Below are 15,057 nucleotides of genomic sequence, written 5' to 3'. Positions count from 1 at the left end.
TGATAAGCTCTCTTCACGGGATCTTCTGGATAAGGGAATGAAATGGAACTTGACTGGGTATCAAGGGCTTCTCTGGGTAAGTTCTGGCCCCTGGGTCTTTTCCTTTCCTTCCCCTGGCTTCTACTCTATCCTGATCTTATCCCATTGTCTGCATTATTTTTCTCAAGACTCCAAATCTTTCTTTTTAAAGGGAAATGAAGGACTTACGTGTGCCTTTAAAACATAAAGCTAAGGGAGCACGGATTCCACAGCTCTGGCTCATTCGTAGCAGAGGTGGAGCATCACTTACCTGACTGTGCCTGGACTCCCCGTACTTCCCATTGAGGTTGGTCCGGTGGCAGTTCTTATACCACCACGCTCCCTTGTACGACATGGCACAGTTAGTCACTGCAACATCATTGTCTCTATCCTCTGTGGAGAAAGGGCGTCCTTGATGATAGCTGAGGGAGTCCCCTGCAAAAAAGATACATTCATTAGGCTGTCCCATTTGTCACTACTTTATCAGGATTTTCTGGACATTTGACCCACTTCCAGCAAACCTGGCTTCCACTTATGGAACCTTTTCATTTCCACCCAGTTTCTCAGTGTGGCTGTACTGAACTCTTACTCCACCTTGCCCCTGGGGCCAACACTTCCATGCTACTCTCTCCAACCCACGTCGTAATCTCTTTGACCACCTTTGCTGAGAATTTTCTCCACTTAGCCCCATCTCATTGCCCACCCTGCCCCCAACCCTCAGCTGTTTCCTCCAGGCCTGCACTGGGACACAGGCCACTCATGGTTCCTCCTGTCTTCAGAGGAGATGGTGATGAGCCAGGCAGACTTGGGCCATTCTGGGTCACCACCATGCAGCCTCAGCCTGGCTTCTCCCAGGCTCACCAGGCCTGCTCAGATGACATGTAAGAAATCACATTCCGAACTTGAGGCCACATGGGAAGATGGGCATCAGCAAATTAGAATTCTCATCCATAAAAAACGGGATGATGAAAAAAACATAACCATGTCAAAGGAGAAGTGCTTGGGACATCTGGGCTGTATCTTGGGGAAGAGCGGACTTCAAGAGGGAGACATGGCCTGTCTACTCTCACCAAATATTTGATGGGCTATTGAGAAAAAAATTAAATAAATTCTGTGGGGAAGTATGAGGATTAGTAGGTAGAGATGAAGACATTTATGCAGCCAACAGACACATGAAAAAATGCTCATCATCACTGGCCATCAGAGAAATGCAAATCAAAACCACAATGAGATAACATCTCACACCAGTTAGAATGGCGATCATTAAAAAGTCAGGAAACAACAGTGCTGGAGAGGATGTGGAGAAATAGGAACACTTTTACACTGTTGATGGGACTAAAAACTAGTTCAACCATTGTGGAAGACAGTGTGGTGATTCCTCAAGGATCTAGAACTAGAAATACCATTTGACCCAGCCATCCCATTACTGGGTATATACTCAAAGGATTATAAATCATGCTGCTATAAAGACACATGCACACATATGTTTGCATCACTGTTCACAATAGCATAGACTTGGAACCAACCCAAATGTCCATCAATGATAGACTGGATTAAGAAAATGTGGCACATATACACCATGGAATACTATGCAGCCATAAAAAGGATGAGTTCATGTCCTTTGTAGGGACATGGATGAAGGTGGAAACCATCATTCTCAGCAAACTATCTCAAGCACAGAAAACCAATCACTGCATGTTCTCACTCATAGGTGGGAATTGAACAATGAGAACACTTGGACACAGGGTGGGGAACATCATACACTGGGGCCTGTCATGGGGTGGGGGTAGGGGGGAGGGATAGCATTAGGAGATATACCTAATGTAAATGACAAGTTAATGGGTGCAGCACACCAACATGGCACATGTATACATATGTAACAAACCTGCACGTTGTGCACATGTACCCTAGAACTTAAAAAAGAGAGGCATATTTAGGCTAAATATACAAGGATAAATTACCTAAACATTAGAGGTGTTCACAAGTGGAATAGACTGCTTAAAGAGGTGGTGAGATTTCTATTCTGAGGGGCAAACAAGCTGCGTGTTCTCTTTTGGGGATATTGTACATGGGGCTCTGGTAAACTGTGTATTTAAGGTGAGGGATCAGACTGTAATTAAATTATAACAGTTGGTACAACTTTTAGCAGGATCAGGATTTGTGGCTAGGGATGTTGTGAAGGGGGCTCATGCTATTTATTGAATGAAAGAGGTCTTGGGTGCTTTTGAGCTTGCGTTAAGCCAGGAAAGACCTACTCTGATTCCGTGGCTTCTGAGTCTAGGCTCACAGTGGCCACTCAATGCCTCCGATGCCTCCCACCACAACTTAACTCTCACGAGGCTGATCTTTATTTTATAGGGAAGGCTGACGCCCTCATTGGGGAGGCCCTAACTCAACATGTCATGATCTTCATTCTGTCTTCTTCGTCTTCCCCTTCCAGTTTCCAGGGACTCAGATTTTTATGTCCATCTAGAGTTAACCCCACCATCTGCAACTCACTCTTTCCCATCTCTTCCAGATCCTGCAAAAGTTAAAACATGTTGCTTACTTTTTCCTTTTTCTTTTCTTTTTATTTTTTATTTATTTATTTATTTTTGTGTGTGAGACAGTCTCGCTCTGTTGCCCAGGCTGGAGTGCAATGGCACAATCTTGGTTCACTGCAATCTCTGCCTCCCAGGTTCAAGAGATTCTCCTGCCTCAGCCTCCCAAGTAGCTGGGATTACAGGCATGCACCACCACATCTAGCTAATTTTTGTATTTTCAGTAGAGACGAGGTTTCACTATGTTGGCCAGGATGGTCTCGATCTCCTGACCTCATGATCTGCCTGCCTTGGCCTCCCGAAGTGCTGGGATTACAGGCGTGAGCCCAGCCCTTTTACTTCTATTTTTTTTTTTTTAATTTTCACCTCCTCTCACCCTAAGTCACATTTATATCCTTTGTCTTAAAAATTCTTAGATTAATCCTACTCTTTAATGATTATTTCTTTCACCATCAGTTCCTTGATTATGCGGTCTCCACTCACATCCTATCTTCTCACTCCCTGTGTCTCCCTCTGTCATCTAGAATTTGTCTTCATTATTCCCCTGGAGCAGTTCTCTCCAGCTTCCACTCTGAGGCTGCCTTCCACTGTCACAGATTGCTCCCAATGTTGGTCTTTACATCCTCCCAAAGCCTGGCTCCCCTTCCCATTTCTGCCTCATATAGCCACCTCATGTGTTTAACACATTAAGTCCAGGTTTCTGTCTCTCAAACCACTGTTCAGATTTGTAATACCTTTTTCTTAATTTCCAACATTAGTCAAGACTCCTATTGTCTCCTATTAGGTCTGATGCAGCAGCCATCAGCTGCTCTATGTTCTTCACTCGGACTTACTTTATCCTGTTTGTGGCTGTCACAGGGATCTTCCTAAACCCCGCTTCTATTTTTCTTCTTGGGACCTACAATGGCCCTCCACTGCTACCATGTTAAGACTGAATTCCTCTGCCCCTTGGTTTTCCAGCTTCTGGATCTGGCTCTATTCGCCTCACCAATCTTCTCTATTCCTCCTGAATTTACACTTTGCCCTGCTCTGCCAGTCCCTTCACAGCCTCCCCTCCTCCACAGCATCTGCTCCTTCTGTAACTTCCAGGGTTTGTTTTCCTTACCATGGGGATCCCAGTCAAATGCAGCTGCCTTTATGATGCCGTCCTCCACCACCCAGACTCCTCTTCCATGAACACCTCTTAAACTAGAAATGAGATGCCAGGCACAGTGGCTCACGCCTGTAATCCCAGCAATTTGGCAGGCCGAGGCGGGTGGATCACCACAGGACAAGAGTTCGAGACCAGCCTGGCCAGCATGGCAAAACCCCGTCTCTACTAAAAATACAAAAATTAGCTGGGCATGGTGGCATGTGCCTGTAATACCAGCTACTCTGGAGGCTGAGGCAGGAGAATCGCTTGAACCCGGGAGGCGGAGGTTGGCAGTGAGCCAAGATCACGCCACTGCACACCAGCCTGGGTGAAAGAGTGAGACTCTATCTCAAAAACACATAAACAAAAACAGAAAAAACTAGTAAGTGAGTACCATTGATTGTGTGATGAGTTACATCCTGTTTCATTTTAAAACTAGACGTTTAGTTTTTGTAAAGGCCATGTTTTATGCTTCTTTTGAGTCCTCACAACTTGCACAGTAAACTTTTAGGAGCTGCTTGACAACCTCTGATTGATAATTTAATTTGGAATTTTCAGTTCTGATCCAAGTAGCGTCCTAGAGACTTGAATGTTTGCAGCCTTGGGAAATGGGGAGCAGGAGAAAAGGCTGAATTTGGATCGGAGGCCCTGGAGATGGGTTGATTCAGAAGGCCACTACTAAAGATAAGGTCTAGGAGAATTGGGTGATATTAAATGCCAGAAGAGAGGGGATGGGCTCTTCCTCCCCCAGAAACCTTCTGATCTAGAAAGAACAACCATTGTGTGGTGTTGCCTAGAGGGGATGGCAGCCTAACGAAGCCTAGCTTTTCATCTTTTGAAGAAGATGAACTGAATATTCGAGGTGAGAGATAAGACCCTAATTAGCTGATGATGAACAGCCAAACTGTTGGCAGGATCTGCCTTGAGACATGAGAATAGCATGCAGTCCAACTCTCCTGGCCTCCATAGGCCCCGAAGCAAGGCAGAGCTGGAACAGAGGGAGCAAGGGCCAGGCCCAAGCAAGGCAGATGAAAGCACAGGTGGATGAAGAGGAGGGAGGGAGGGAGGGGGTGCTGTAGGTAAGTTGGAGGGCTGGCTTCTTTTCCTGTAGGAGAAATCAGAATAGCTTTTCTACAGGCACAATTCTAATCTTAGAAGTGAATAGCATCAGGTGATTTTTTAAATGATTTAGTCCGGCATCTTGTTTAATATGCTCCATTTCAGTGGCTATTTTATGCCCAAAGTGTGTCAAATTGGGCCTTTTGTTGGGGGCACTTCAGGCTGATCTCATTGGTGTTGGAAATGATCTCAGATGTGGGCATAATAAAGGAAAGCATGTCTTCTCTTTGGAGTATCTGGCTAAGAAGAGAAATAATTGAACAGATGCAGTAACTGGAAGGACAACACCTTAATGCTTTCTTAATTTCAAGAGTCATAAAAGTGTTGTTAAAATTATACACCAGCATTTAACCCTACAACTGGTGTTAATGAAAGGGCCAATAATGCCAAGTATCAAACATTAGAATATTTGAAAAAGCAGGTTTTATGAAATGTGTTATAACAGAACACGGGAAGCAGACTGGCAAAGCCCAAGAAGCAGACTGGATGTTATGTTCTGAAAAGACTACTAATGCAACCAAGCTTCATGAGATGGCTGTTCTGCTTGACAGAAATCCTGTAAAAATCTACACAGAAAACCTGACCTTCTATGTGGTTCTCGAGGAGGAATGAAAAGAAACATGGCAAATTAGGAACAGGTAAGTGGCATCGTTTGCTCCTTGACCAGGTGTTCGCATGACCACTGATGGCCAGGGTGGGGTGTTGGGGGCATCTCAGAGAGGGGCGACATCTGTATGATCTGCACTACTTCAAAGATGGTTCTCCTGGATGTCATTGCATGGGAGATTTCTACCCAGACAATAGATGATTCTGCTCTCACTGCATAAGAGCCCATAGTGACTAATTTAGACAAAGAAAACAATCCTTCTTCAACTTCACATTGCATCTTTTTTAAATCCTAAAAGTACATTCACTCCGCTGATTTTTTTCTGACTACTCAGTGAAGTAGGGCAGGTATCCTTATTACGATTTTCCAGATGATGAAACTGAAGTCCTGCACAGTTGCTTTTAGGTGAGTGGTCAGGGAGAGCTGGGACCAGTGCCAGTGGTTCCCAATGGCATGGCCCTTCTCCCTGGCCAGCAGTGAATGCAGGAACTCTGTGGGTGCTGCTGCTTCCTGAGGCAGCTTACACCTAGAATCTGGGGGCTTTTGTCCCACGCCCACTGCCTTTGGGGTCTGCACAGGAGTCATAGGTACCCGCAGTGCCGTTGTAGCTTCCTATGCGGAGTTTGTACAGGTTTCTGCTGTCCTCAACAGAGAACCTGTCGTAGGAGGCGAAGGCGGCCTCCTGGCCATCCCGCATGTCCACGCGCAGCTCATAGCGGCCCTGGGATGTGATCCTGTGTATGTTGTCCAGCCCTGTGGAGAAGAGCAAAAATGCACTGAGACTGGCCCCCAGCAGCTTTGGAAAATGGGAGGGAAATGCGTCTGTGGCCTCAAAACATGTTACAGGGAAGAGGAGGGGACTCCAGATTGCTTTTGCTCTTGGTGCTTCACAGGTTGTTATCAAATGGACCCTGCCAGACTGAATTTCTTCCTGCAAAGAGGACAGTGCAGGTCTGCTGATGGGTTTCCAACACAGAAAACTCAGGGGTTCTAATACCTCCTCTTGACCCAGTAACTGACAAGCCCTGAGCCTCAGGATTCCTGGCCCTGTCCCCTCTCATCTCCTCTGCCAAACCATGGTACTAGAAGAAAATTACAAGAGGTATTACGTGGGTGTGAGTCCTTGGGCATGAGTGATTGTAAGCAAGAGGTGAAAACATTGATTAGAGGAGTTCAGAGCATCTGGGACATCTCAACATCTCCTAGTAGCATGTAGGAAGGGCTCTGTCGACCTTTCCCTACACTGCCTCTCCTGCCCTCAGCCTAGGCTTCCTGGGGCTCCACAGCCAGGTCATAGAATATTATTCTCTGCCTCCTGACTCCAGTCCCTTTCTCTCCAATCTGCCTGCTACATTTGCACTGCTACCTTTCCACTGGCCTTTTCGGCCAGTTACCCTCATTCATCTGCTTCCTCCTTTGCCTCTAACCTTCCCAGGCCTTGGTCTATTATATTCTTGTAAGGTGCAAACCTTTGTAAGTAAGTCCCCAGGTTAGGCAGACTCCAGATCCCCCTTGGCGATATTTTCTTTCTTTCTCTTTTCTTTTTTCTTTGCTTTTCTCTCTCTCTCTTTCCCTTTTTCTCTTTCTTTCTTTCTTTCTTTTTCTTTCTTTCTTTCTTTCTTTTCTTTTTCTTTCCCTTCCTTCCTTCCTTCCCTCCTTCCTTCCTTCCTTCCTTCCTTCCTTCCTTCCCTCCCTCCCTCTCTCCCTTCTTTCCTTTCTTTCTTTCCTTCGACGGAGTCTCTCTCTGTTGCCCAGGCTGGAGTGCAGTGGCATGATCTCAGCTCACTGCAAGCTCCGCCTCCCAGGTTCACAGCATTCTCCTGCCTCAACCTCCCAAGTAGCTGGGACTACAGGCACCTGCCACCATGCCCAGCTCATTTTTTGTATTTTTAGTAAAGATGGGGTTTCACTGTGTTAGCCAGGATGGTCTCGATCTCCTGACCTTGTGATCTGCCCGCCTCGGCCTCTCAGAGTGCTGGGATTACAGGTATGAGCCACCGTGCCCGGCCGATATTTTCTTATATACATTTTCTTGCCTGCTTGTCATGATTAGCCATGCCCTGGGACTCTCCAATTTTGATCTAACTGCCCAAACTTTGAACCATTCATCTTGTGTTGCTGGTAATTTCTCTGAGTCTTAATTTTTATCTGCTTACTGAACTAGGGTCCCCTTGCTTTGCTGTGACATCTGATATCTACTTGAGTATGCCGTGATTTAGAATCAAACAATTGCAGAGACTGAAGGGAATTTAGTGGTTACTCAGGCCAGTGTCTTTGTTTTGTGGAAGGGGAAGCTAAAGTCCAAGAAAGGTGAAATGATTGGCTGAAGGTCATCCAGATCTTTTGGCTTTCCTGTCCCATTTGAGACTTAGAGCTTTACCTTGATTATAAGTCAAAGGCTGTTTGACTGCTGTTTGCTGTTGGCTGAGTTGCTGACCCACAACTCACCCTAGACTTGTGCTTGTGCAGATGTAGTAGATGCTCATGTTGTTCTGCCGGGATTTCTTTAATTGGCAGATAGATCCATCCCCCAAGCTGCTACAAGTGTTGGCTGTTAGCAATTTGTAGCTGCCTTCTTCTTGGAAAATTGCCCTCGAGCAAATGGGAGTCACTTCATCCTGGAAGCTAAGCTCTCTCCCGCCATGCCTTGGAGCAGACCTCCATCAGTGACTGATGTGGAGGGGTACAAAAGCTTGGCCTCCTTGCCTAAGTGGTGACCAGCTCTGAGGAGCAATTCATGCTCCCAAGCTTCCCTAGGGATCACACTGAAGTGAGTCTCCAGCCAAAACCACATTTTTGCAGTTTTCTCTGCCCTATTTTTGTTCCCCCATTCCCTTCTTTCCAGTGAAGTCCCCCAGTAAGTCACTTGAACAAGAATCCCTGTTTCGATCTCTGCTTCTAGAGAACCCCATATAGTACATAAACTATGGGTCATAGTGTTATCCCCAACTTGAGTATTGCTCCCAAACTACACCACACCAGGCCTAGCCTCTTCAAGAGCCCTCCGTCTCCCTCTTAGCTACATCATCAAGTGAAGACTTCTATTTCCGATTTTTAAGTTCCCTACTGTGCCTCTATTCAACCCACTCACCTCATTGTTTTCTTTCCCTCACTGGGGATGGGTTTCCTCCCTGGCCTAAGTTTGCGGTTGTCAGAAGAATTGCTGCCTTCCCTCCTTTTCATCCCTTTCCTTCCTCCATTCTTCTGACTGACTCATCCCTCAGTGCCTTCTCCAGGAAGCTGGTCTCTTCCTTCTTTGAATATCTGTGGCCTTCTTTTCAGTGACTCTTAGGTTAGAACAGTGTTACCCAGTGTGGATGGCATCTCTGATGACATGAGATATATAAGGCACTAAATAACCTTGAATAATAGGAAGAAAGGTATTTCCAAATTTAATCTCAGTCTTTTGTAATAGATGGAGATACCTTAACCCTGATCCTAACCTTCACCCACAGTCTCAGTTTTGTTCTAGTATTTTAGTGGTTTGTTTAGCATGAAAAGCATGAAACACTTCCTAATCTCCATTTTTAATACCACCACCACTGCCAGCAACAACAGGCTTGGAGTCCCTGTATTTAACTCTCATTTAATACTATTAATATAATTTTCTTTTAATTGCATTTATTTTTGAGGTTTTCTTTTTTATTTATGGCACATGATAACTAGCTTTCTATTTTTGGCAATGCTATAACATTTCTTTTAAAAATAGATTTAATTAAAGAGTAATCTATAGAAATTTTAAGTGCATGATAGTTTATGTATTTCAGAAAATATGCCACAAATTGTGAAAGTGGTATACAGCAGCTCAGCTTTGGGAAACACGAGTCCTGTCTGCTTATGGATGTATTGATTCATGGGTATTACACTTGTCTCCCAAGTTGCTTGCTGATGCTTTCAAGGTAAGAATATTTTTCAATTTGTTTGACTTTTATGTCAATGTTTTTGTATGGCATTTACCTTACATTTTTATTGTCTATATCAGCAAACAAAAATCTGTGGATTTAATATGCATTCAATTAATTCTCATCATTGATTAGTTTATTGATTATCTACATTTTAGGTACCTACTATCTCTCAGGCACTGTCATAGCTATATAGGTAATGGGATTAGAAGATAAATATGAGGTGGTCCCAGCCCTCAATGAAGCTCACATAGCAGAGATAGACAGGAAGTAAAATGGACACTATGATCTGTGACACAAAAGAAGGAGTGGCCACTTCTCCCACAGGCAATGGGGGAGAAAACTGGTGAGGACTGGCTCTGTGGAGGAGAAGGTGCTTAGCTGTGTCTCTGAATATACACAGACGGCACTCACCACACAAGGCATGTGGGGAAAGGGGGACAGTTGGCTAGAAGTGCTCCTGGCAGAGGAAGCATCGGGGGTTGTGTATGTGTGGAGTTTGGTGTTGGAGAGGAGTAGGGGGAAGAGCAGGTGAGGTACTTACGGTGTAGAGGAGGCTTCAGAGGCAGGTGAGAGAGGGCCTGTACTTTGGCTAAGGCATCGGGCCTTCTCCTAGTGGTAATGTGGAGTCATCGAAAAGTTTTACAAAGCGGATTAGCCATCGCCCATATTTGGGGTGTGAGGAAGATCATTATAGTGGCCGTGAACCCACCTTTGCAAAGATCATGACAGTGAGAGAAGTCTAGCATGGCTGATTCCTTGCTTCTGGCCTCACTGGCTGGCTGCCCTCTTCACTCATTTCTGGGCATAGGCCAAGCTAACTATGGGAGGAATTTATTTTAAAGTTTAATTTTCAAGCAAGGATGATAATAGTCCCTCCCTAAAACTGCTCCCCTCCTTTTTCAGGGACTGAAACTACCTTTGTAAGACTAATGAAAGGCCAAGAGATTAGGATTACAGGAGGGACTTGAGTTCTGCTAAAATGCAGGCATAGTTTCTATGGGTCATGGGACCCACATACTCAGGGTCATGTGGCCAGAGATTTGTGACTTTCCTAGTTGCTCCTATAGATAACAGCACTATTGCAGATTGGTCTTTTGAGATGTTTTTCAGACTTTTGCATTCAGGCAACCAAGTGACCCCACTTGGACCAGTGACACATGACCCAACTGGGCCTGCAACCCCCACCCAGATGCAGACTCAGGACATGAGAACCATTTTCCACACTCCTATGATTTCATCCCCAACCAATTGGCAGCACCCATTCCCTAGCTCCCTGCCCACCAAATTATCCATAAAAACCCTAGCTTCTGAGTTTTTGGAGAGATTGAGTAATAACTCTAGTCCTTCCACTTGGTGGCCTTGTGTTAATTAAACTCTTTCTTTACTGCAATAATGCTGTCTCAGAGAATTGGGTTTATCTGTGCAAAAGGCAAGAAGAACCTGTTGGGTGATTATAGCCATGTGGACAATGGGGTGGTCCTAGAGGCAGAGAGGCCAGTAAGAAGCTTGTTAGCTAGGCATCCAGGAGAAGAAGATGAGATGAGATAGTGGTAGGGAAGACAGACAGGAGAACACAAATATGGAACTTGATAATTAATATTTTCCTCTACCTCCCTTTATCCATCACTATGAAAATCTAACTAAGAGGGGGACACAGGTCATAATAAATGGACCACTTTCCAGAACTTGGCACCACCACCATCTGCCTGGCTTGGATGTGTGTCTACCATCTCATGCCAGTTTGGTTCTTGATCTATATTTCCTGCCGGTGTCAGACCTCTAGGAAATTGCCAGTCACCTCTAATGCCACTTTCATTTTTTTCCCTTTTCCTTCCCAGGTCAGGTAATCACATTCTCCAAGGAACTAAGCAGAGTGGATGGCCTCATTTCTCCCCTGACCTGCAGGCTGGCTGGCTGGTTGCCTTGCTTCTGGAAAATGGCCAGGCAGCCTGTTGCTCCCTGTGCCCCTCCCCGACCAGGCAGCTCACTCTCTTTGTAGTAGCCTCATGTCAAAACCCATCAGAATAAGAGACTATTAATGAGGATGGGAAGAGACAGAGAAAAGAGGAAAACACCACAGTAAGATAAAAACAGATCAATAGTGAAGCTAAACAGAGCAAGAGGTTCTGAAAGCAATTCAGGAGCTGTTAGCTTCTCAACAAACACAGGGTTTCTGATAATCTCAGATGGACACAAAAAGGAGAGAGATGGGCAAAAAGCCAGAGAAGCACATCAAGGGAAAGCAATAAGGAGGCTTTACCCAGCCAGAACTCATCTTCCAGGTTCCCGAAGCCAACACGGTAATCAGCCCATTTCCGGAAAAAATCAGTTTGGCCATTCTGCCGCCTCTGGAATACCTATGAAGGAAAGAAAAAACAAAACACAAAAACAAAACCCAAAGAGATGCTAAGGCAAATAAACTGTGATAAGTACAATTGATATAACTGGGTTTTATATCTGCAATGACAAAGATGTCCAAAGAAGGAACATTTCAGAGCAGAGCTCAGTATTTACACAGCAGTTTTTGTAGGAGACACTCAGAGCACTTCTCTTGTAGTGTAGAGGCCCCTGATGAATAGGCTGCAGTGTGATGTTGACACTAATTTGCACCCCTGCAATGTAGAAAGGACTCAGGATACATTTCAAGCGCTAAATATCAGGGGAAATAGGCTTGGCTCTCAAATGAATCTTTTGCACTACACAGTGCAGTAGAAAGCATTTCTCACCAAAAGAACAGGACCAACTTCACATCAGCTAGTAACTGTCATCGTCCTATTGCAGGCAAAGCAATATTGCATATCATTCACTTTCTGAGCTGTTTAAGTGCTTATTTTATTTAACCTCCAATATATCAGCCTTGGCCTCAATTTCCAATTATGCTTTAAGAAGGAGGCATAAATATGTCAGAAACATAAAAGAAAATGTCTCCCAAGAGTAGCTGTTATGAGCACATCACCATTCAAAACCTACCCATTTTGCACCAGGAAACATCTAGCACTGTTAGCAGAGCGAGAGAGGGAATCCGAATAAGGGTGGAGGGGCTGGTTTTCCATCCTAAAGCGATTCAGCTAATGTTGGGCTGCTTTAGGGCCAGGTGGTGGGAACTCCCGGCTGCTCCGACAGGCTTGCATTAAGGAGGCTGCCCTTATTTTCCCTCACTCTGTATTGCCCTATCAGGCATGGGAGGAGGGCGGTGGCAGGAAACAGTGTCTCTCTTTTCCTGACCACTGGTGCTCCCTGAAGGCTGTGTCAGCTCTGGGGAAGAACCAGGGAGACCCTGGGAAGAATGGGGAAGGGGAGTCAGCTATCCATGTTTGGGCCCTCATCTGCTTTCCCAACTGCAATCCTCAACTGGAGGCTTCTGATCATCTCTCTGTGGCGGTGATCACCTCCTCATACAGAAATACTTTTCCTCAACTGCCTTTTTGTTTGTTTGTTTTGTTTTTTGAGTCTTACTCACTCTGTCACCCAGGCTGCAATGCAGTGGCATGATCTCATCTCACTACAACCTCCGCCTCCCGGGTTCAAGTGATTCCCCTGCCTCAGCCTCCTGAGTAGCTGGGACTACAGTCATGCACCACCATGCCCGGCTAATTTTTGTATTTTTGGTAGAGATACAGGGTTTCACCATGTTGGCCAGGCTGGTCTCGAACTCCTGGCCTCAAGTCATCCACTCACCTTGGCCTCCCAAAGTGCTGGGATTACAGGAATGAGCCACTCTGCCCAGCACCTCCACTGCTTTATTATAGATGCATTTCTCAGCAGGCAAGATCCTTGGGCCCAACAGAGCCGTGACTGCCTTTCCCCAGCACCCTCCTACTTAACTGTCCTTTCCTCCTCCTCCTTCTGTGAGGACAGATATAGTTATTCCTTTCCCTGCCTGGCCAGACATATGATTGGACGGCTGAACGTGGGCCTTGAGGGCAATGAGGAGCCCCAAGATGGACATGTGGGGGGTGATAAAAGGGTGGCCAGAAGGATGGTGAAGTTGGCTTGGCAGCTCCTGAGCTAGGTAGACTAGAACACTGAGGATGCTTCTGTGCAAGGAGAGCACAGATTGTACTTACAATCCAGCCTCCCCCGTCGGTGGTCATATCGCAGTACACTTGTAATTTCTGGCTCAGCTCCCCATTGAGGAAGATGGGGTAAACCCCACTCAAAGTGTCTCCATTCATCAAATGCTGGGCACAGTCTTGGGGATGAGGGAACACCCGGCCCCCTGCAAGGAAAATAGACAATGTCCAGAAAGGATTCTTTCTCTCAGTGTACAAGAGCTCCTTGGATCATAGAAGGTCTTAGCAGGCCTCCTGGTACATCATCAACAGCTGTAAGAAATCCTCAATGGAGCTCAAGGTGTGGGTGTGGGGACTTGGCAACATCTTGGATTTCTCTTCCACAACTGTTGTTAGACTTATCAGACAACATACAATTTCATGGGATCTGAGAACTAAAGGGCTGGGTTCATGGTCTAGCTCCACCAGTTACCTATTTATTTGACTTTAAGTAAATCAGTTGGGCATCCGTTTTCTTATCAGTAAAATGGGGATAATAAAAATCTCCCCCTTGAAGGGCAAAGATGTGTTAATGCAGCTAGTGATTGGTTACTCAGGCAATGATTACAGATGCATGGGCCAAAATAAATCACTGCAGTCTCCACCTTTCAAAAGAATGAGAGGCATCAGAGCAAAGCTTTCTGTCATCTTTACAGTAGCCGTTAAGGAATGCCCAAACAAGCTCGGCATTAGCAAGAAGATGAATTATCTGTTCCTTGTACAAAATAATCTCCTGATTGGACTAAACAATCAAGTAGTCATGTTTTACAGTTCAGTTTAAGTTTAAGGAGAGGGCAGGGGAAGCAAATTGCAGCTCATCTTTCAGAGACAACAGCCCAATTTGTAGAACAATATCTAATTAGCTGAAAGAGGAGCTTAAATCCTGTGTCTTGAAGAGCTTAGCTTCAGGGCAAATTTTAATGCTAAGCAGGCAAGCCAAGAAGCAGAAAGCCCACCGGAGGTGCTTTTCTGGACTGCAGGAGCTGCTAGAGCAAGCTAAAGGCAGAGCTTGCTGTGTAGGAAAGGGTGGTTTGGGTGCTCTGTAAATAGAATGATCTGGGTTAACGAAGAGCATGCTGCGATTGATTGATCTAGTTCTGCATCCTTGAACTGTTGCAGTCAGGAAGAGAGGCTGGGGAAGGACCGCACGTGTCAGTTACTGCAGTATCCCCTAGTGGCAGAACCGGTGCACTACAGGTGTGACATAGGGCCCGCTGGTGGTCAGAGTAAGTGACAGCACAACGCTACCCAAGGATGGCAACATAGCAACCTCACCAAAAGCCCTGATCACCACAGACCCCATCATAGATCACCAGTGAAGCCTCCTGTGTCAGGAAGAGGTGGTTGGAGTCGGTTTATGGAAGGCCCCTCTGGAGATGTGTTAACTGCCCCCACACCAGGACTGCCCTTCAACTTGCTGCCACACACCCGTCGAGGGCGCACCCACCTAACGTAGTTTAGAACAAAGGCATTGCCTATTGCAGGCATGGTTATACCAGGGAATGACAATATATTTCTATAGAACCTGTCCTTTACCAAGTGTTTTTATTTCCATTTAATTCTTGCAAGAAACTTGAGAGGATGGCAGATTGGTATAGATATACTTATTTTACAGAGAAGGAAACTGCTCAGAAAGATTACATGACTCAGATTGCTGGAACTCACATTTTCAGATGGCTTAAGT

At 45.5% G+C, this 15,057-nt stretch overlaps 1 protein-coding gene across 2 annotated transcripts in view; it reads right to left on the bottom strand.

The window, feature by feature from the left end:
- TNR (tenascin R) overlaps positions 1–15,057 on the bottom strand; it is a 443,154-nt gene that overhangs the window by 8,822 nt on the left and 419,275 nt on the right. For both annotated transcript variants that reach the window (XM_003258925.4, XM_030823942.1), the window contains 4 exons: positions 13,389–13,540; positions 11,582–11,678; positions 6,008–6,169; positions 290–453 (listed from right to left, as the gene is read on the bottom strand). In XM_003258925.4, the coding sequence (XP_003258973.2) occupies positions 290–453; positions 6,008–6,169; positions 11,582–11,678; positions 13,389–13,540 (575 nt within the window). The remainder of the gene's footprint in view (positions 1–289; positions 454–6,007; positions 6,170–11,581; positions 11,679–13,388; positions 13,541–15,057) is intronic.

This window comes from Nomascus leucogenys, chromosome 12 (assembly GCF_006542625.1).
Source record: "Nomascus leucogenys isolate Asia chromosome 12, Asia_NLE_v1, whole genome shotgun sequence".
Lineage (NCBI taxonomy): Eukaryota > Metazoa > Chordata > Mammalia > Primates > Hylobatidae > Nomascus > Nomascus leucogenys.
The sequence above is the reverse complement of the archived record's forward strand: the minus strand, read 5'-3'. Positions and strand labels throughout refer to the sequence as shown.